The sequence below is a fragment of the Tiliqua scincoides genome, chromosome 2, assembly GCF_035046505.1.
Source record: "Tiliqua scincoides isolate rTilSci1 chromosome 2, rTilSci1.hap2, whole genome shotgun sequence".
NCBI classification, from domain to species: Eukaryota; Metazoa; Chordata; class Lepidosauria; order Squamata; family Scincidae; genus Tiliqua; species Tiliqua scincoides.
In genome coordinates this window covers 250461317-250484357 of record NC_089822.1, presented here as the reverse complement: position 1 = coordinate 250484357, position 23041 = coordinate 250461317, and the positions used below count along the sequence as shown (strand labels likewise).

The 23041-nt window shown below is 47.6% G+C and overlaps 1 protein-coding gene across 1 annotated transcript in view; it reads right to left on the bottom strand.

The window, feature by feature from the left end:
- The window catches only part of LOC136639033 (zinc finger protein 208-like), a 35590-nt gene extending 18379 nt beyond the window's left edge, over positions 1-17211 (bottom strand). The window contains exons 1-8 of the mRNA XM_066613061.1: positions 16474-17211; positions 13464-13590; positions 11106-11789; positions 5828-6330; positions 4565-4706; positions 3974-4071; positions 1370-1493; positions 393-458 (exon numbers count right to left, since the gene is read on the bottom strand). Coding sequence (XP_066469158.1) covers positions 393-458; positions 1370-1493; positions 3974-4071; positions 4565-4706; positions 5828-6330; positions 11106-11789; positions 13464-13590; positions 16474-17211 — 2482 coding nt within the window. The remainder of the gene's footprint in view (positions 1-392; positions 459-1369; positions 1494-3973; positions 4072-4564; positions 4707-5827; positions 6331-11105; positions 11790-13463; positions 13591-16473) is intronic.
- Between the last annotated feature and the right edge of the window lie 5830 nt (positions 17212-23041).

Genomic DNA, 23041 nt, shown 5'->3' with positions numbered 1-23041 from the left:
CAATGAGTTTTTTCCCTTGACCACTGTAATTCTTGTTCACCTGTGCCTGAACCCACACAATAGGTCTACGGAGAGGTCATCAGTCCACTTCCAAGGTGGTCTTGCCTTTCTCTAAGGACACATTTAAATCTTTTTATTTGTGTTATTTCATCCCTCCTTCCCCATCTATTTTGCATCACTTTTGATCAGCTGACAATGACTGACAAGGATCTGAGTTTTTTTAAATGCCTATTTTCTTTTAGTGCCGCTATTAGACAACTTTAGGCACTACATAAGCAGATTTTTCTGTGCAATGTACTTCTGGGAGAGTAGAAACGCAGTTGGGAGTGTCTTCCCAAAGGAGCCTGGGTATCGACAGGTGTTGCAAGAAAGATTCCTCTCCAACTCCTTACCCGAATCCTGGCCTGAGGGTCTCTGACTTTCCGCAGGATCTGGGAGGAACCTCTGTTCCTTTTTCCCTGGATGGGGTGCAAAGTCAAATTAGGGACTCAGCGATCCCTCTAAACAGGAAAGAAGGTATTTCTTGTGCATTTCAATACCAAAGGCATTGATGGATTCTTATCTCTGATTTATATTCTGTTTTCTCTTTAACAGTAAATGAAAAAAAAATCCTACATTGGGCAGATTGACATCATATATGTGCTTATGCTGCACCTGACTGTGAACTAATAATGCAAGTCCTTTTCTCTTTAAAAAAAACTTTCCCTTGGGAACCAAGCTTCCTGCCAATGCCATTTCCTACGAATCTCCTTGGCTGCAGCCCATCCATCCACATTTCCACGCACTTTTTCATCACCTGCTGGATATTTTATTACAAGTGTTAAATTTGGGGAATGTGTCAAAAACAAATGTCTGTCTTGCTTTGTATCTTATAAACCAGTGGTTCTCACACATTTAGCACAGGGACCCACTTTTTAGAATGAGAAGCTATCAGGACCTCCTGGAAGTGTTGTCATGACTGGAAGTGACATCAAACAGGAAAATTTTCTAACAATCTCAGGCTGCAATCCTACCCACACTTACTCAAGAGTAAGTCCCATTTCCTATCATTGTTAAAAGAATATGCATGGTAGCTTGTTAAAAGTACAGGACTGTCACATTTTCCCCAAATGCAGTCACATACCATGGTAGCATCGAGTTGGATATATAACTAAAAATAAAATATTGAAATGAATGGGGAACCACCTGAAATTGACTTGCGACCCTCCTAGAGGGTCCCGACCCACAGTTTGAGAAACACTATAATATAAACATTTAATTGTATTATTCAGAAGAGGATCTGCACACCACACAAATCTCATGTCTACATATGAGTACCAGATGGGCAGTATCTTTCTGGATTCACTGCTGGAGCCCAGCAGTCCCTTACCCAGGGAATCTGCATTTTCACCATCCTCCTGCAGAACTTTCCAGAACGTGGTCCGTTGGCTTGACTGCACTGGTATCCGCTCAACCATGTGCAAAGGCAGACCCATCTTCCTTGGGTTCCTCAGCTGCAGGAAACAGGAAAACATGCATTCTCCCACTTCAGAGTCTGGTGCACAAGGAATGGTGTTAATTCACAGTATTAGAACATGCCCCTTTACCTCCATTATCCAGAAGAATTAAGACAGACTCTGCTTCCTGGATGATTGTGTCCTGTTCAAATGCATATCAGTCATTGGTGTCCCTGGACATTTGCATTCCACTATAATTGGACAACAAACTATAACAGGGCAACATACTCTTGCGCCGGCCCAAGAGTGTTGCGGAAGTGCCGTAAAGCACTGGGGGAGATAGTCCATGCAGTGGCCTCCCCGCGCCAATGCAAGCCCTGGGGCCTGGTAAGTTTGCACCAGCCAATCTCAGCCAACACAGCAGTCTGGGACATGCATGGGGAGGGTGGAGAGGAGGTGGAAGGAGTTTTGGTGTGAAGGTGGGCAATGGGCGTTCCTGGGGTGTGCAGGGTGCAGGAGGTGGGGCCAGGATCAGGCACTTATGCTGGATCCTAGCTGCATTTTTGGGCAGCTGGCAGAAGCTCCAGGCTGCTCGGATTTGCGCCACTGATTTAGGTGGCGGAGATCTGAGTAGCCCCATTGGGGCAGCTGTGGCTCTCCCTGGGGTAAGAGGAAAAGTTTTGCCTTGCCTTGGGCAAGCCTCAGACTGGATACAGTCTGCACAGGCCCATCAGTCTGCACTGTTCTGGCTCAAGTTAGGATTGCGCTGTAACAGCCCAATCCTGAGCTGCCCGGGGCGGCCAGGCTTGGCAGTACCGAGGAAGGCTGCTGCCGAATCCAGCGCTTCCCGCACTACTGTGGGAGGCGCCTCGGGAGAAGGGGATGTTCGTCCCTTTCCCCCGAGTAAGGTAAGCAGCCCCACAATGGGGCTACTCACTTTACCACAAAGGCGCTCGTGTAGGGCGCACAGCCCTACATGAGTGCCTAGGATCCTGAGGAGTGGAGTTCTGCGGATCCTCCTCCTTACCTTCCCCAGGCACGCCTCCCACCCACCCCCTGGCACGCCTCCCTCTGCCCTCCCTCTGCCCCCTGCCGGCCTCCCCCCTCCCTGGAACCCCTCCCCCCACCCCCGCCTACTGTTCCACAACTCAGCGGTCCCGGAGACTGTTGAGCTACGGGAACTGAGCGACCGCCCGGCGCTAACCAGCACTGGCTGGTGCTGGGCTAGCATGGATGGGAGCCCGGCGGTGAGCCCCACCAACGCGCCTTATGGCACGTTTGCGACTATGCTCAGTGGCATGAAGCCATACTGCCGAGCCCAGGATTGGGCTCAAAGTTGCTTATCCCAACCCCAATCCTAACCCTATCTTTTCATTTAAAAAATAAAAAAGTATATCATGTATTGGGACAGAAATGTCCAGGTTGAAAAAAGAAGGAATGGAAATGCCCAGTACTGGGACGCCTTTGAGGGGGATGCCATTGTCCAGGATGCAATGGTCCTGTTGCTGGTATCAGGGGAGCGACAGTTTCAACAGTTTCTGTTGAACTGTCTGTCTGCTGGAAGTCATGAGGTCAGGACAAAAGGCCAAAGGTGGACCTGCGTATTAGAATCGAGATCACTTCTCAAGATTCCTAAATGGATGAGAGACAGAACATAAACATTTCTACTAAAGGGATAAGCTGGAAGATGGAGATAAATCTTTTCTTGCTCCCCCCACCACACATTCAGTCCTCTTACTAACTTGGATCATGACCCTGACCACCCGGATATGCCTCTTAGAGGCAGCCCCCTAGAATAGTGGGTTCCAGGTGGTGGGATATCTACAGACACCACTTCTCGCCCCACTTCCCCAAACCTCCCCCTCGTCCCGTTTTCTACAGATTGCTGAAGTCATGCCACTCCCTGCAGTGGTCATTGGGTCCCCAAAGGCCCGTCGTGCTCACTGTTTTAAAAGTAAAGAGGATGTTTGTTTTGCGTAAGGCTATCTTAGAAAAACACAGTCCTGAGTATTTGCCTGAGAGTGCAGAATGGCAGTCTGAGCATCATATGGTACCTGAAATGTCTACACGTTTTCACACCTGTGCACGTGTTCACCAGAAACAAGATTCAACAGGGCATTATGGACATAACATTCAGCAAAGTAAAGAATGGCAGCTCTGGTACTGCTCCAACATCTCAAAATGCACCTCCCCCAAAAGTCAAAGATTTCCCAGTGGTAGATTCTAAAGAAAGCAGAGCTGTCCCCAGGGCCTGCCAAAGACCTCCTGGGGCCTCAGGCAGTGTGCAACCTGCTGTCCCTTCATCTCTGGTCATTTGCCAGACTCTGATCCTCCCACGCCCTGGAGTGGGAAAGGAACAAGGGGCAGAGAAGCCATGGAGGCAAGTCGATGGATTGGAGAGGGTGCCACTCACCTACCTCTTTCCTAAGGCAAACACTTCAGGTGGCCTCAGGATGGACTGGCCCCGGTTATCCCTGACACAATAACATGAGCTGCTACCTGGTTCATGGGTCTGCCCTGGTCCTGCCCAAACCAACCTGGCCCACATGGACGCCAAGAGCCGTGGTCAGCTCAGCTTCACTTCTGTCCTGATCTTCTGGGAGAACCAGCAAGGTTGGATGTGCGATTCCAATCCCTGTGATGGACAGAAGAGACAGTTAATGGAGAAGGAGAATTTACCCCTGCTAATTGGGTAAGAGGCAGTTTTTCAAGTGGGTGCTTTATTTTTAGCAGGGGGAGAGTAACTGGCCCACCTCCCCCCAGCAGTGTCTGTTCTAGTGGCTGTCTGCTGGTATTCCTTTGCATCTTTTTAGATTGTGAGCCCTTTTGGGACAGGGAGCCATTTAGTTATTTGATTTTTCTCTGTAAACCGCTTTGTGAACTTTTAGTTGAAAAGCGGTATATAAATACTGTTAATAATTAATTAATAATTTAGCTCCTGCTAAAGCTGCCCCCACCACAATCACTGTAAGAGAGATTACTAGATATAGCAGGCAGAGGGTGAGCAGAAGAGTAGAAACCTCCCAAACTCCCTCTTCCGCATGGCTGCAATAGGTACAGGAATGTTTACCTTTACGTTTTGTTACTCTAGTCTTGACGGCACTTTGTATCTTGCACTGACTCCTTACCTGGAACAGAGTCCTGCCCATCAACACTCTGCTTGGTATCTTTGAACATCTCTGCATGCTCTTTGAAGATCTCCCCCTGCACCATGTCTAAGCATTCCTCCTCTGTGTCGAGGAGACCAACAGCCCAATCCTTCAAGGGCTCCTGAAACAGTGAGAAGAATCTGACTCTGAGTCAGAACATAGAAAGTAGGGAAGAGAAAGTAAGGAACAAAGAGAGTAGGGAGGAGGCTGCATAAGCACCTGCTGGAGATGCTGTAGGGCAGGGTTGCTCAACAGGTGGATCGCGATCTACCGGTAGATCGCGAAGCAAAATGAGTAGATCGCAGAGTGCCGACCCCCCCCCTTCAGGTGCCTCTGGGAGGAAACGCCGGGAGTAAGGCCTATTGTACTCAATGGGGCTTACTCCCAGGTAAGTGTGGCTAGGATTGCAGCCTCACAGCCTAATCCTAGGCATGTCTACTCAGGAGTAAGTCCTGTTATACTCAGTGGGGCTCAAGGTACACCAACATACATTGTACACATAAATGTTATATGTTATGATGACGCGGACATTGTAAAAAAAAACTCTGGTAGATCTCCGGGCCTTGCTGGGTTTCAAAGTAGCTCTCGAGCCAAAAAAGTGTGAGCACCCCTGCTGTAGGGGGTTGGACTAGATGACCTTGTAGGTCTTTTCCAACTCTATGATTCTATAAAAAGAGATGCATTTTGCTCCCTTAAACCTTATTCCCTTTGATGCATAATTCCAGAAGAGGTTTTCTGAGAAATCAAGCTCTGGGCAGCTTTCTAACCAGTGGCTTTCTAGACTGTGACTGAACAAACTACATCACTGAGAGGGCCACATAAGGCGGCCAAGTGATTTTCCCCCATCACAACTCCTGAACTATGAAGTTGGGCATGGAAGTTTTGATGCCCTCTAAGGACATCTGCTGAAAAGCTGGGCCTGTGGATTTTCTACCCTTTGTGCACATTTTGTATCCAATACAAACATTCAGTACAATTCAATGGGTTCAGTCAATAGGAAATTAGTTGTGATGGTTCCAAGGGGGCTAATCTGAATGGCTGCATCACATGCAGAGCTTCCTCCCAGGTGCCTGAGCCTCATTTCTCAGCTTTTCCCTGAATGCTTTTCAATGACTTCAGGATCCTTGGGAGGACTGTGGGCTTTGCTGCCTGCAGTGACTTCTATGATCTGAATCAGGCTGGCTGGTGGTTCCACTTTCTGTGCCTGGCCAGCAACCTAGGAGTGAAATACCAGGACCTCACCTGCCACGTCCCCGTCTCAGTCTCTCTCCGGCTCATCAGGAAATCCTCCAGCAGGGCCACGGCCTGTGCACAGCTGTCCGGCCCCCCTGCCCGGATCCAGCTCTGGGCTTCCACAGGCAGGCTGGCCAGGAACTGCTCCAGGACCAGCAGCTCCAGGATCTCCTCCTTCGTGTGCCTCTCCGGCTTCAGCCACTGGCAGCACAGCGTCTGGATCTGGACGTACATCTTTCGTGGGTCTTCCAGCTCCTGGCAGCAGAACTGCCTGAAGTGCTGGCGCTGCGCCTCCCTTCTCAGGGCTCCGTCTCTCAAGATGGCAGCCTTCACTTTCCCATAGTCCTCCTTGTCTCCGGCTTCCAGGAGGCTAAAGGCCTGCTGAGCTTCTCCGCTCAGGGCAGGCATGAGCCGAGCCACCCACTCTCCTCTGGGCCACCGACAGGCTTCAGCCACTTGCTCAAAGGAGGCCAGAAAGGCCTTGGCATCGTCCCAGGGTGTGGGGTCAGGCACTGGGGGGCTTTCCCATGCAGAGTGGAGGAACTGCTGCCATTGGGCTTCCCAGCACTGTTGCACCCCCCTGCCTGACACCTCTTGGCCCCCTTGTGGCTCTCTCCATCCTGGTCGCTCCTTCATATACTCAGGCTGATCTCTGCCTGTGTCTCTTCCTGCCCCTCCTGATCCCTCTTCAGCTTCTGGACCTGCACAGGATCGCTCACTCATGACTTCCCTCCTGGCTCCACTCCTGCAACTTGGGAAGCAGAGACCTGGGTTGACCTTCTGGTGTAGCTGATTTAGGCAGACACTGCTCTCCAATCCCTGATCTGCCTAGAAGGAGAGGGGAGGAAATGACCACACTGCTTCCTTCTGGGCTGGTCTCATTGTTCTCCCAAAAGGGATGGCTCAGTGGGATGAGGTTCCCCTGGTGACAAAGGAGCTGCAACTGCAGGGCCCCCCAGCAACCCAAGTCCATTGCCTGGAGGGACACCTGAGCTCAGGACACACACAGTGGGTCATTTAAAAGACAAAGGAGGAAGGAGGAGCCTGTGATTGGAACAGGCACCTCAATGGAAGCTTCAAGGGCAGGGAATAGGTGTAGTTTCCACCTCAGTGTTTGACCACCTCAGACATTGTAAACCTGTTGAATATCCACCTGCCACATGAGGGCACAAGAGTCATGCCAAAAAAGAAAAAAGATGATGGCAATGTGGTTCACCTTTCAAGTGATTTCCTAGACATGACCAGAAGTATGTTCTGGTCCTGGAGGTCAGGGAGGTGTTCGGAGGTGTGGGAAGGCCACGTGCTGCCTCCCTGCTCCTCTGAATGCCTCTGGAGGCTTCCAACAGGCACTACCACTTTTTCAGATTCTGCCTGGGAGGTTTTCTGCACCTCAGAAGTCCTCCCACAAGGGGGAAAAAAGGTGCATGCAACAGGCACATGCTCCAGGAACTAAAGCCCTCCCCCCCCCCATTTCTGCCCAATGTTGCATATACGCAACAGGGATGAAATGTGTGCACCTGTGGGCTGGGTAGAAATGGGTTAATATGTCAGCTCTCATTTTCATGTATCATAATGCAGTTACCCCTGCTAACCGGGTAAAGAGGCACTTTTTGAAGTGCTGCTCCTCTTATATTTAGCAAGGGGGGGGGGAGAATAATCGTCCCTCTTCACCCCAGCACAGTATCTCAAACCAATAAGGGGCACACTTTTTGTTTACTTAATTAAATTTGATTTTGTCATGGAGGGGCTACAAAATCTTCTTTGACCCCAGGTGGCAGATAGATGTCTTAGCTATGCCATTGATGGGGGGGAGGAGGTTGTACCAACCCCCTTCCCTGAGCAGCACAGAGCGGCTTCAAACCACTCTGCTCTCCTCAGGAGGTGGCACTAGTCTGTGGTGACCCACTTGGGCTGGAGTGGCTTACCTGGAGGTAAGCGGAAGAGTTTCTTCTTACCTATGGCTAAGCCGCTTTGGGCACTTATCCTGTGCTGGATACAGCGCAAGATAGGATTGCGCCCTTAGAATATATAACATGAGGTTTGTTGCCCAGTTACAATGGGATGCCAATAACCAGGGACGCATTTGACCAGGAAAGAATTTTCCAGGATGGGATACCAATTTATGAAAGCAGAGTATGTCTTGATCCTTCTGGTTCATGGAGTTAAAAGCCCACGTTCTCATACTTCTCAAATAACACCGTTCCTTGTGCAACAGATCTTGGAGCATGCATGTTTTCCTGTGTGCTGCGCAGGTGATGAACCCGCGGAAGATGCATCTGCCTTTGTACGTGGTTGAGCAGACACCAATGCAGTCAAGCCAACGGACCATGTTCTGGAAAGTTCTGCAGGAGGATGGTGAAAATGTGGATTCCCTGAGTAAGGAACTGCTTGCCTTGGCTCCAGTGAATGCTGAAAGATATTGCCCATTCTCATATTTAGAATTTGAGATTTTTAGGCTGATATTCTGGCTAGTATATATACATGCTTATAAGATATGAAGCAAGACATACATTAGTTTCAGCATCCCATGTACAAGTGTCTTCTTATGTGGTCTGGAGAGCCATCTGGCAACAAAAACATGTGTCCTTCGAGCCAGAATCGAATCAGTGACCTAAGGATGACTTTGCTGTCACTCTACAGTCCTCCACTCTACCAGCTGAGCTATCGAATGGACAGGCAGAAGGTGCTGTGTTGGGTATTTTTGTGGGGTGTAGCACCTGCAGGGTGTGGAACTGGGTTCTTAATTGTGGAACTGGATTTTTGAAGATCTTCCTACCTCTCAGCTGGCCAACCTCATAATGACCTCATCAACTAAATTGCACCTATCTAAATCTTAAGAGAACACTCTGAAAATCCCTATTCGCTGGCTTCAGGTTTACTGGCTGAAGTACTGGCTGCTGCTTTCTTGCCATCCTTCTTCTTGAAACTTTTTGAAAGTTTGTACCAATTTGTACCTCCATTCTGTGTTTGAGATTATCTGAACTGTTTCCCTGTTATGTTGCCTGTATATATCAATCGGCTTGGGAACCATATAAGATACCCAGTTTAGGCTTGGTAACCTAGAATAAGCAGCCCAATCATTGGCTTGGGAACCAGATAGATACCCACACAAGGCTTTGGAACCTCAACAAAGAAACCAAATTACAGGCTTGGGAACCTGGACAAAGAAACCCACCCGTGGCTGGTACTACACCACCTTTGGGTGTGACCCCCTACGGCGATGGGGTTGCCAGTTCAAGTTCTTGAACTGGTAGTGACAATGTCACCATGGAATAGTTATAATGGTGGATAAAAAATTGTTTAAAAAATCAGCATGACCTGAAAAATGACAGAATTGCATGTTGAAATATAGGCTGTTGTTATGGCAATGTCTCCCAACTTTGTCCCTATTTTTCATGCATTGTTTGCCTGCGTTAGGAAATCAAACCCATTTTTCTAGGGTTTTGAGACATGCCCTTTCTAATGAGATTAGTTTAAAGCATTTCTAGAAGGTACTTTTTTGTAAAAGTAAGTTGAAAATACCCTATTTTTGGCCTTTTTACAAAAATCATCAACTTTACACTTAATTTGTAAACTACTGGAAAGAGCCTGGAGGCTGAAATTACATATTTGAAAACAAGGTTATATTGGGATATTATGTACTAAGGGCACAATCCTAACCTCTTATGTCAGTGCTTTCCAGCATTGACATAAGGTCAATACAGCTCTGAGGTAAGGGAACAAACATTCCCTTACTTTGAAGAGGCCTCCGTGAGTGACACCCAACTGCAGGATGCAGCACATGTCCCATTGGCACAGCTATGCCAGTGCTAGAAAACACTGACATAAGGGGTTAGGACTGCACCCTAAATTTCACAATTATTACTTAATTATTGCTGGAGCTATTCAACATTAAACTTTGGATTTTTTGGAGCACTGATCTTTTTGGCCAACTTTTCTGCAATTTTAACCACTTTGGACACGCTCAACAAAAATTGTTATTAGTTTCATTAAACAGAGTGCAAAAAGTTGTATAAGGTAGCTAATGTCAGCTTGAGTTCTGAGTGATGCAGAACCAAAGCTTACATGTTGGTTCAGGGAGCAGGTGCTGAGAGATGATTCAGCAGAATCAGCAAGCACCTGGGACAGGCACACCCTGGGTGTGACCAAGCCAATACTGATTGGCTGAGCCGACTACATAAGCTTAGTCTGCTGGAGCTACAAGTGCAGCAGTAGGGGAGTTGATAGAGGAACGGTGAGACTGCTGCCAGTGACTGAAGAGGCTGGATACTGTATGTATGTGATATTACTGACTTATGGACTGAACCTTTGACTGTGTATTATTGGAACTGATTTGGATTTGTTATACTGGAACTGACTGCTCTCTGTGCTGACTCTTGGACTGTTAAATAACTACTCTATATGTGATATCCCTTGACCAATACAACTGCTGAAAGTACTCTGCTGTAGTTGAAGTGTTCTTGCAACCTGCTCATATTGGGACAAGACTAGGAACCTACACCAATCCTCTTATAATTTTATACAAGCCCCCCTTAAACCTTATCAGCTAAGTCATTTGTTTTGGAAAAAAACAGCAGGAGAGACATAATGTCTCAAAGCTGTCAAAAATCTCACAATTGTACTAAACATGGTTGCAGTATGGGGTCAAACAAATGGCTATATTTCCACAAGTATTCCACCGGCGAACCTAAAACTTTACCAAAGTTTGTTTGAGACATGTGGGACTCTACACACAAAATTTCATTAAAATCTGAATGGCACTTGTCAAAAACTAGACTACTTGACATGGAATGACCCATAAGACAAAATACACACCGTGTTATCCAAATCATTTATTCTACAGCTTCTATTCAAAGGATGGAGCAGGGAGTTCTTTGTGGCCCTGAGGATTTTGCCTAACCCAAGTCACATTATTGAACAGTGACCACAAGTTATCAGTCAATCATTACATGATTGTGCAGTACTGAGGCCAAGCTTCTTCCGCATAACGCTGCTTCAGAATATTGTAGCATAAGCCAACCAAGTTGCCCCAAACAAGGTGAAATACATGCAGAAATTATCACAGTTTGAGAAAACAGTGCACCATCAGTCTATAAACCATTAAAGCTCTGTGTGGATTATCTATCTAGTGCTGATCAGTGTCTGTTTCTCATTGAAGCCTTTCCCACACATAGGACACCTGTAAGATTACTCTCAGTGTGAATTTGCTGCTGGCTTGATAAATGTGAACACTGAAAGAAGTCTCTTTCTCACTCTGGATGCTGGTCTCATTTCTTCCTTTACCCACACTCAAGACACTGGTGTGGTTTCTTCCTTGTGTGGCTCATCTCATGTCTTAATAAATGAGATCTCTGAGAGAAGCTTTTTCCACACTCAAGACACCGGTGTGGTTTTTCTCCTGTGTGGATTCTCTTATGTCTTAATAAAGTTGCTCTCTGAGAGAAGTTTTTCCCACACTCAGGACATTTGTGAGGTTTCTCTCCAGTGTGAATGTTGTGATGTTTTAATAAATTTGATCTCCGAGCAAACATTTTTCCACAGTCGGCGCATTTGTGAATCTTTTCTCCAGTATGAATTATCTGATGTTTGGCTAATGTATTAGAAGGGAACCTGACCTCAAACTCTTGGCAATCAAAATTTTTCGCTTCCATCTGGCTGCTGTGATATTTGTCAAACTTTGGACGGTACCTTCTTCCGTACTTGGAAAACAATGCCTTTCCCCCCTCTGCATCCACTGGGCTGGGGTTCCTGCAGGTAGTTCCAAGACCTTCTGTGAGCTCACCAGATTCCTTGTGTCCCATAAGTGGTTCTATTCCCTCTCTGCTGTTGGACCCAAATCTTTCATCCATCGTCTCAGCTCTCACCAGCACATTCTCCTGGGTTTTCCCTTGTCCACTCCTGGATATTTCCACTGGCTCATTTCCTCCAACCTCAGCATTCTTCACCTCAAGCTGGTTTTCCTTCCCATCATCTGAAGAAACAGAGAGAGGAATTTTGTCTATGATCTGGGGACCTCTTATTGAGCTTCCTGTAACTTCTTCCTTCCCATCTTTCCTCTTCTGCTCCCAACAAACCCCACTCCTATTCAGGAATTTGAACTCTCTTCTGAAAGATGAAAACCAAAGTTCTCTCTGCCAAGGAAACACAGATTCTGACTCTGGAGTTGGGGAATCCTGATGCTTACACCACTCAGGAAATGTGGCTATTTTGCATCATGGAGTTTACTTCTGGAACTCAGCAGAAAGAAAACTGATGCAAGACAATGAGATTTTTCCCTTGACTACTGGAATTCTTGTTCATCTGTGCCTGACCCCACACAATAGGTCTACGGAAAGGTCATCAGTCCACTTCCAAGGTAGACTTGCGTTTCTCTAAGGATGCATTTAATCTTTTTATTTGTGTTATTTCAACCCTCCTCCCCCATCTATTTTGCATTACCTTTGTTCAGCTGACAATGACCTGAGTTTTATTTAATGCTTTTTTTCTTGTAGTGCTGCAGACAACTTTAGGCACTTCATAAGTAGATTTTTCTAAGGACACATTAAACTCTGTCTTTTAATGGTTGTTTTGCACTATTAATGAAAAGTTTAAGCAACTCCAATACCAACTTCTGAAGGCTTGTGCATGTATAAATGTGCACATATGAGAGCCATGATGGTTTAGTGTTTCAGGAGATGGACTTCGTCCTGGAAGATCCAGGTTCAAATCTCTGCTTAGCCACAAGGCTTCCTGTGTAGCCTTGGGTTAATCACTCTCTCTCACCTCACCAACCTCACAGGGTTGCAGGGATAAGCAGTGCGGGTGCAGTAGGTTAGGCAGAACTGTCCTGTCATTTTCAGTGGAAAAGAACCCCAGACTCCCTGTGCACTTACATCAGAGGAGACTCTCCTTACACATGCGTTCTCAGGTGAATGGATAGCTTCCTAGGGTGTAAGCGGGTGGTGAGACTGTGCAATGTACTTCTGGGAGAGCAGAAACACAGTTGGGAGTGTCTTCCCGAAGGAGCCTGGGTATCAACAGGTGTTGCAAGAATCAAAAAAGTTTCCTCTCCAACTCCTTACCCGAATCCCAGCCTGAGAGTCTCTGACTTTCTGGGATCTGGGAGGAACCTCTGTTCCTTGTTCACTGGATGGGGGGCAAAGTAAAATTGGGGACCCAAGGATCCCTCTTAAGTAGAGAGAGAAACACGAACGAATGTATTTCTCATACATTTCAATACAAAAGGCACTGATGGATTCTTACCTTTGTTTTACAGTCTGTTTTCTGTTTAAATGAAAAACAAATCCTACTCTGGGCAGACTGACATCATATATACGCTAATGCTGTACGTGACTGAATGGATTATTACGAGTCCTTTTCTCTTTAAGGAAAGCTTTCCCTTGTGAACCCAGCTTCTCGCCAATGCTGGTGCCTACAAATCTCCTTGGCTGCAGTCCATCCACCCACATTTCCACGCACTGCTCAATCACTTGCTGGCTATTTTAGTCTTTACAAGTGATGTAATCAGGGAATGTGTCAAAAACAAATTTCTGTCTTGCTTTATTTCTTATAAGTTATAAGTATATACAAATCTCAAGTCTAAATATGAGAACTAGATGCAAAAATATCTTTTTGGATTCACTGCTTGAACCAAGCAGTTCCTTACCCAGGGAATCCACACTTTCACCATCCTCCTGCAGAACTTTCCAGAATGTGGTCCGTTGGCTTGACCGTACTGGCATCCGCTCAACCATGTGCAAAGGCAGACCCACCTTCCTCGGGTTCACCACCTGCTGGAAACAGGAAATCACGCATGTTCCCCTTCAAAATCTGTTGCACAAGGAATGGTGTTAATGCACAGGTATGAGAACATGCCCCGTTACCTCCATAATCCGGAAGAATTATGACAGACCCTGCATCCTGGATGACTGTGTCCCGGTCAAATGCATATCAGTCATTGGTGTCCCTGCACATTCTCATCCCACTATAACTGGGCAACAAACGATAACAGGGCAACATATAAGATATGCCTGGGCAACAAACCCATGTTATATATGCCGATTATATCAACCCTAACATTGCATTTTAAAGATAAAAAAGTATATCAAATATCCATACATTGGGATACAAATGTCCAGGCTGAAAAAAGAAGGGATGGAAATGTCCAATACTGGGACACGATTTAAAGGGATAGAGTTGTCCAGGATGCAATGGTCCTGTCGCTGGTATCATCATGCTGCATTCAATTAACCAAGATATAAAGAACAGGCGAGCTAGCTGTTGTACTTGTATGTTGAACTGTCTGCATGCTGGAAGTCTTGTGGCCAGACCCAAAAGGCTAAAGGTGGACCTGTGTATTGGAATTTAGATAACTTCTCAAGATTCATAAAAGAATGGGAGACAGGACACAACCATTTCTGCTAAAGGGAGGAAGGGGATAAATCCTTTCTTGCTCCACGCATCACCCATTCAATCCACTTACCACCTTGGATCGTGACTCTGACCACAGGGCTATGCCTTTTAGAGGCAGCCCCCTAGAATAGTGGGTCCCAGGTGGTGCGATACGTACAGACGCCACTTCTCACCCCACAGTTCACTTCCCCAGATCTTCCCCTCATCCTGTTTTCTACGCATTGCTGAGGTCTTGCCACTGCCTGCTTTGGTCATCATCATGCACACTGATGTAAAAGCAAAGAGGGTGTTTGTTCTTTTGTGTAAGGCTATCTTAGAAAAACACAGTCTTCAGTATCTCTCAGAGGGTGCAGAATGGCAGTCTGTGCATCACATGGTGCCTGGAACATTGTCTACACATGTGCCTTCACACCTCTGCATGTGTTCCCCAGAAATGAGATCCAGTTGGCCGCTATGGGCATAACATCCAGCACAAAATGGCAAGACTGGTCGTGCTTCAACATCTCAAAATGCACCTCCCCCAAAAGTCAAGATTTCCCAGTGGTAGATTCTAAAGAAATCAGAGCTGTCAAATCTAAGACCTCGTGGGGCTTCAGGAAGTGTGAAACATGCTGTCCCTTCATCTCTGGACTTCGGCCGGACTCTGATCCTCCCGCTCCCTGGACTGAGAAAGGAACACCAGGCCAAGGAGGCCGTAGAGGCAAGTGGACAGATGGGGCAAACACCTCAGGCCTATGTCCTGATCCAGTGGGGTGGTTCTTATGTTCTTAAGACCACCTGGGGCTACACGCAGTGTGAACACGCTATCCCTTAATCTGTGGTCATCTGCCAGACTCTGATCCTCCCACTCCCTGGTGGGAAAGGAACAAGGGGCCCAGCAGGCCAAGGAGGCAGTGGAGGCACCTGGACAAATGGGGGTGGGTGCCACCCACCTACACCTTCCCTGAGGCAAATGCCTCAGGCATCCTCCGGTTGGACTGACCCGGGTTATCCCTGACACAATAACATGAGCTGCTACCTGGTTCAAGGGTTTGCCCTGATCCTGCCCAAACCCACCTGGTCCACATGGACTCCAAAAGCTGTGGTCAACTCAGCTTCACTTCTGTCCTGATCTTCTGGGGGAAGAAGCAAAGTTGGATGTGCGATTCCAATCCCTGTGATGGACAGAAGGGACTTTTAATGGAGAATGAGAATTTAGCTCCTGCTGAAGCTGCCCCCACCACAATCACTGTTAGAGAGATTGCTAGATTTGGCAGGCGGAGGTTGAACAAAAGGTTTATACTTGGGCAGAAACCTCCCACATTCCCTCTTCTGCAAGGCTGCTGCAGGTACAGGAATGTTTACTTTTACGTTTTGATACTCTAGTCTTGATGGCACTTAGTATCTCACACTGGCTCCTTACCTGGCACAGTGACCTCCCCATCAACACTCTGCTTGGTGTTTCCGAACATCTCTGCATGCTCTTCGGAGAGCTCCCCATGCTCCATGTCGAAGCATTCCTCCTCTTCGTCCAGGAGAACCACAGCCAAATCCTGCAAGGGCTCCTGAAACAGTGAGAAGAATCTGAGTCAGAACACAGAAAGTAGGGAAGAGAGAGAGAGAGAGAGAGAGAGTGTAAGGAGGAGGCTGCAGAAGCACCTGCTGGAGATTCTGTAGGGGGTTGGACTAGTTGACCTTGTAGGTCTTTTCCAACTCTATAATTTGATGAAAAGAGATGCATTTTGCTCCCTTAAACCCTATTCCCTTTGATGCGTAATTCCAGAAGAGGTTTACTGAGAAATCAAGCTCTGGGCAGCTTTCTAAACTGTGGCTTTCTAGACTTGTGACTGAACAAACTACATCACTGAGAGGGCCACATAAGGCAGCCAAGTGTTTTTCCGCATCACAACTCCTGAACTATGAAGTCAGACACGGAAAGTTTGAGGCTAACTAAGGACATCTGCTGAAAAGCTGTGCCTGTGGATTTTCTATCCTTTGTGCACGTTTTTGTATCCAATACAAACATTCAATACATTTCAATGGGTTCAGTGAACAGGAAATTAGTTGTGATGGTACCAGGGGGCTAATCTGAATGGCTGCATCACATGCAGAGCTTCCTCCCAGGTGCCTGAGTCTCATTTCTCAGTTTTCAGTGACTTCAGGATACTCGGGAGGACTGTGGGCTTTGCTGCCTGCAATGACCTTTAAGATCTGAATCAGGTTGGCTGGTGGTTCCACTTTCTGTGCCTGGCCAGCAACCTAGGAGTGAAATACCAGGACCTCACCTGCCACGTCCCCGTCTCCGTCTCAGCCTCTCTCCGGCTCATCAGGAAATCCTCCAGCAGGGCCACGGCCTGCGCACAGCTGTCCGGCCCCCCTGCCCGGATCCAGCTCTGGGCTTCCACAGGCAGGCTGGCCAGGAACTGCTCCAGGACCAGCAGCTCCAGGATCTCCTCCTTCGTGTGCCTCTCCGGCTTCAGCCACTGGCAGCAAAGCGCCTGGATCTGGACGTACATCTTTCGTGGGTCTTCCAGCTCCTGGCAGCAGAACTGCCTGAAGTGCTGGCGCTGCACCTCCCTTCTCAGGGCTCCGTCTCTCAAGATGGCAGCCTTCACTTTCCCATAGTCCTCCTTGTCTCTGGCTTCCAGGAGGCTAAAGGCCTGCTGGGCTTCTTCGCTCAGGGCAGGCATGAGCCGAGCCACCCACTCTCCTCTGGGCCACCGACAGGCTTCAGCCACTTGCTCAAAGGAGGCCAGAAAGGCCTTGGCATCGTCCCAGGGTGTGGGGTCAGGCACTGGGGGGCTTCCCCATGCAGAGTGGGGAGCCTGCAGGGTCTGGAGGAACTGCTGCCATTGGGCTTCCCAGCGCTGTTGCACCCCCCTGCCTGACACCTCTTGGCCCCCTTGTGGCTCTCTCCATCCTGGTTGCTCCCTCATATACTCAGGCTGATCTCTGCCTGTGTCTCTTCCTGCCCCTCCTGATCCCTCTTCAGCTTCTGGACCTGCACAGGATCGCTCACTCATGGCTTCCCTCCTGGCTCCACTCCTGCAACTTGGGAAGCAGAGACCTGGGTTGACCTTCTGGGGAAGCTGATTTAGGCAGACACTTTGCTCTCCAACCCCTGATCTGCCTAGAAGGAGAGGGGAGGAAATGATCACACTGCTTCCTTCTGGGCAGGTCTTATGAGGTTCCCCTGGTGACAAAAGAGCTGCAACTGTAGGGCCCCCAGCAACCCAAGTCCATTGCCTGGAGGGATGCCTGAGCTCAGGACACACACAGTGGGTCATTTAAAAGACAAAGGGGGAAGGAGGAGCCTGTGCTTGGAAGAGGCACCTCAATGGAAGCTTCAAGGGCAGGAAATAGGTGAAGTTTCCACCTCAGTGTTTGACCACCTCAGACATTGTAAACCTGTTGGATTTCTGCCTGCCAGGAGAGGGCACAAGAGTCATGCAAAAAAAAAAAAAAGGATGATGACAATGTGGTTCACCTTTCAAGTGATTTCCTAGACAGGACCAGAAGTATGTTCTGGTCCTGGGAGGTCAGGGAGGTGTTCGGAGTTGTGGGAAGGCCACGTGCTGCCTCCCTGCTCTTCAGAATGCCTCTGGAGGTTTCCAACAGGCTCTACCAATTTTCCTTCAAAGAGTGTTCTGGTCAGCTCTGGGAGGTTTTCTGCACCTCAGAAGTCCTCCCAGAAGGGGAAAAAGGGAGCATGCAACAGGCACATGCTCCAGGGACAAAAGCAGAGGCAAATGAAAGAGTTCGTCCTCTTCCCATAAGGAAAGCCCCAGACCCTGCAATGGGACTTCTCAGTTCTGAGCTGGCTATTTTGCCAGCGCAGACTTGAGAACCTCCATGTCAGGCTTTTCAGCGTGACTCAGGGCGCAATCCTAACCCCTTATGTCAGTGCTTTCCAGCACTGGCATAGCGGTGCCAATGGAACTTGCTGCATCCTGCAATTGGGTGACACTCATGGAGGCCTCCTCAAAGTAAGGGAATGTTTGTTCCCTTACCTCAGAGCTGCATTGCCCTTATGTCAGTGCTGGAAAGCACTGACATAATTGGTTAGGATTGCACCCTCAGATTATAGGATCTGACAGAGGAGGCCTCTTCTGGTCCCATCCCCTTCCTAGGCTAGTTCCCCGCACTCCCCTTGCTCCGGAATACCTCCCCCCTGCCCCTAAAGCCTGCACCATTGCCCGGCCATCTTACCATCCTCCGGGTGGCTGCACAGTGTCCTCCACCCAGTGCTGGGTCCAGCACTGGCTGACACTGGCCCAGCACCATTCGCTCCTCCCACAGTGCCATAAACATGCTTTAAGGTGCAAAGGGAGGATAGGATTGGGCCCTACGTCTCATTATGTTCAATGGGGCTTACTCCTAGGATAGCAGCAGTGTAAAGGATAGCAGGCAGAGTCACATTGCAAGTGGGGAACACTTAAAGCATAATCCTACCCTGTGCTGGAACAAGCAAGCCAGGAGGCTTGCGCTGTAACTAGCACAGGATAGGGGCCAAGAGCGGCTCAGCCAGAGGCAAGGGGAAACACTTCCCCTTACCCCTGGGAAAGGCGCCCTTTCCCCTATGGGTCTCCTTGTACTTGTGCCATCTCCTGAGGAGAGCACAGTAGCTTGAAGTTGCTCCCTTCTCCTCGGGAGATAACTCCTCGGGATAACTCCTCGGGAGATAACATAACTTCCAGATCCCAACCCCGCCCTCCCCCAACAGGGATGCAACAGGGATGAAATGTGTACACCTGTGGGCTGGGCAGAAATGGGTTAATATGAGTCAGCTCTCATTTCCATGCATCATAATGCAGTTACCCCTGCTAACTGGGTAAAGAGGCACTTTTTGAAGTGCTGCTCCTCTTATATTTAGCAAGGGGGGAGAATAATTGTCCCTCTTCATCCCAGCACAGTATCTCAAACCAATAAGGGGCACACTTTTTGTTTACTTAATTAAATTTGATTTTGTCATGAAGGGGCTACAAAAACTTCTTTGACCCCAGGTAGCAGATAGATGTCTTAGCTATGCCACTGGCTGGGGGTGGGGAGGTTGTACTAACCCCATTCCCTGAGCTGCATGGAGCGACTTCTGTTCCTTGTGCAACAGATTTTGGAGCATGCATGTTTTACTGCATCCTGCAGGTGATGAACCCGAGGAAGATGCATCTGCCTTTGTACATGGTTGAGCAGACACCAATGCAGTCAAGCCAACGGACCATGTTCTGGAAAGTTCTGCAGGAGGATGGTGAAAATGTGGATTCCCTGGGTAAGGAACTGCTTGCCTTGACTCCAGTGAATGCTGAAATATATTGCCCATGGAGTGCTCATATTTAGAATATGAGATTTGTAGGTAGATATCCTGACTAGTATATATACATGTATACTAGTATACATGCTCATAAGATATGAAGCAACACATACATTTGTTTGTCAATTTCAGCATCTCCTCTACAAGTGTCTTCCTATGCTGGGCCTAGGAGAGGGGCGGTAAAGGGGTTAAATTTTACCTGGGCCCAGGGTTAAAAAGCGGGCCTAGGAGCCGAAGGAGGGGGACCAGAAATTTCGTAGGATCTTACATTTTCCTAACTACTCAGACTTGTTGCCCTCACCGGATGCTGGTGATCAGAGTCATAGCTAGGTCATTTGACACCCGGGGCCCATAAATTTTTGTCACCCCATATGACATAATTAATTAATTAATTATATTGATTAATTAATTCACATTTTTATACCATTTTTATACTCTAAGCAGCTCAGGGTGGTGTACATGGTTCCTCCTCTTATTTTGTCTTCACAACAGCCGTGTGAGGTAGGCGAGACTGAGATAGAATAATAGTCATGACATGGAATGAATAATAATAACGGCCAGAAAAATAAATGCAGTGAATATTTCCCCATAAGCAATAGATGAAATTCTACATCAAATGGTATATAACATGAATTCCAGAATTTTGGTCACTAGGGTGACACCAACCAAAACCCCCCCCCCCCGGTATGTCTCATTGGCCTGTTTTTAGTTAAGGCAGTGGTTCTCAAACTTTTAACACTGGGACCCACTTTTTAGAATGACAACCTGTCCAGGACCCACCGGAAGTGATGTCATGGCTGGAAGTGGAGGTCCTGCAGCTCATGTCAAGATGAACAGGCCTTGCTGAGGGAGAGTCAGCATGGCTTCTGTAAGGGTAAGTCTTGCCTCACAAACCTTATAGAATTCTTTGAAAAGGTCAACAGGCATGTGGATGCGGGAGAACCCGTGGACATTATATATCTGGACTTTCAGAAGGCGTTTGACACGGTCCCTCACCAAAGGCTACTGAAAAAACTCCACAGTCAGGGAATTAGAGGACAGGTCCTCTCGTGGATTGAGAACTGGTTGGAGGCCAGGAAGCAGAGAGTGGGTGTCAATGGGCAATTTTCACAATGGAGAGAGGTGAAAAGCGGTGTGCCCCAAGGATCTGTCCTGGGACCAGTGCTTTTCAACCTCTTCATAAATGACCTGGAGACAGGGTTGAGCAGTGAAGTGGCTAAGTTTGCAGACGACACCAAACTTTTCCGAGTGGTAAAGACCAGAAGTGATTGTGAGGAGCTCCAGAAGGATCTCTCCAGACTGGCAGAATGGGCAGCAAAATGGCAGATGCGCTTCAATGTCAGTAAGTGTAAAGTCATGCACATTGGGGCAAAAAATCAAAACTTTAGATATAGGCTGATGGGTTCTGAGCTGTCTGTGACAGATCAGGAGAGAGATCTTGGGGTGGTGGTGGACAGGTCGATGAAAGTGTCGACCCAATGTGCGGCAGCAGTGAAGAAGGCCAATTCTATGCTTGGGATCATTAGGAAGGGTATTGAGAACAAAACGGCTAGTATTATAATGCCGTTGTACAAATCGATGGTAAGGCCACACCTGGAGTATTGTGTCCAGTTCTGGTCGCCGCATCTCAAAAAAGACATAGTGGAAATGGAAAAGGTGCAAAAGAGAGCGACTAAGATGATTACGGGGCTGGGGCACCTTCCTTATGAGGAAAGGCTACGGCGTTTGGGCCTCTTCAGCCTAGAAAAGAGACGCCTGAAGGGGGACATGATTGAGACATACAAAATTATGCAGGGGATGGACAGAGTGGATAGGGAGATGCTCTTTACACTCTCACATAATACCAGAACCAGGGGACATCCACTAAAATTGAGTGTTGGGCGGGTTAGGACAGACAAAAGAAAATATTTCTTTACTCAGCGCGTGGTCGGTCTGTGGAACTCCTTGCCACAGGATGTGGTGCTGGCGTCTAGCCTAGACGCCTTTAAAAGGGGATTGGACGAGTTTCTGGAGGAAAAATCCATTATGGGGTACAAGCCATGATGTGTATGCGCAACCTCCTGATTTTAGGAATGGGTTAAGTCAGAATGCCAGATGTAGGGGAGAGCACCAGGATGAGGTCTCTTGTTATCTGGTGTGCTCCCTGGGGCATTTGGTGGGCCGCTGTGAGATACAGGAAGCTGGACTAGATGGGCCTATGGCCTGATCCAGTGGGGCTGTTCTTATGTTCTTATGTCGGAGGTGGGACGGGATGTTATCCGGTACAGGCAACGTACTTGGGATGCTGCCCCCTCCAGTGCCAGACAACATGCTCCCTTTGTCTCCTCAGACTTGTGCTAGCTGAAGAGCTGTTAGAGATCTAAGGAGACCCACTGACGGTTGAGGGGCTTACAGAGGGGTATTTTCTCTTTCCCCTCCCAAGCCCTCCCACCATAGCATGCAGTGCAGCTTCTTTGGGCTGGTTGTATGCTATGACTGGGCATACCATAGGATTAGAGGAGTCTCACTTCCTGGTATGAGACTCCAAGAGGAGTAGCAAAACTGTATGACAGTATGCTAAATAGATGCTGGAAGTGTAAGAAACAAAAAGTCTCTTTCTACCCCATGTGGTGGACTTGTGGTAAGGCCAAAGAATATTAGACTGAGATTCACACACTGATGCAATTAATTTTAAAAGTGAATACACAAATGAAACCTGAAGCCTTTTCTTTAGATAATCATGTTGAAAAAAATTCTGACTGTATTTTTATATAAACTGCAGTGAGGATACTCTTTGCACAGCACTGAAAAAAATACCCTTGGTTAAGATTGGAGGACAAAGGTCTTGGACTTGGTAGCAACAGATAAGTCAGTAAATATGCAGTATTTATGAATAATTGGAAATCACTCATTGACTTTCTGCCTACGAGAGGAAAAAATGCTATAATGGTTTCTGCATTTGAGGACTAGAGACAAACAAAATAAATCATGTCCCTTTAGTACCACCCTATTTCCCACCCTTAAGACATAAACAAGGGCATGATGCTTTTTGAGATAGAGTTCTTCCATATTTCTTGGCATTATTTTGGCCCTGATCCTCATGCTGAGAATTCTCCATATTGGTCAAATTCTCTTGTCGAAGGGAAGAGGGAAGAATATTGACCAAGTTCGGTTCACCTCTTTTTCCATCACCTTCTTGGCTACCTGCTCCAGCTGATTCCAGCTGACATGTAAACTTGCATGAATTCTAAATGATAAGACATTCTGCACGTCTTGGTTATCCAAATCATTTATTCTACAGCTGCTATTCAAAGGGTGGGACAGGGAGTTCCTTCTGGCCCTGAGGTCTTTGCCTAACCCAAGTCACGTTATTGAACAGTGACCACAATTTATCAGGCAGTTATTACACAATTGCGCAGTACTGAAGCCAGGTTTCTTCCCCATGGCTCTACTTCAGGATACTGCAACATAAGTCAACCATGTTGCTCCAAACAAGGTGAAAAGCATGCAGGAATCATTGCAGTTTGAGAAAACAAACTTCAGTCTATAAACCGTTAAAGCTCTGT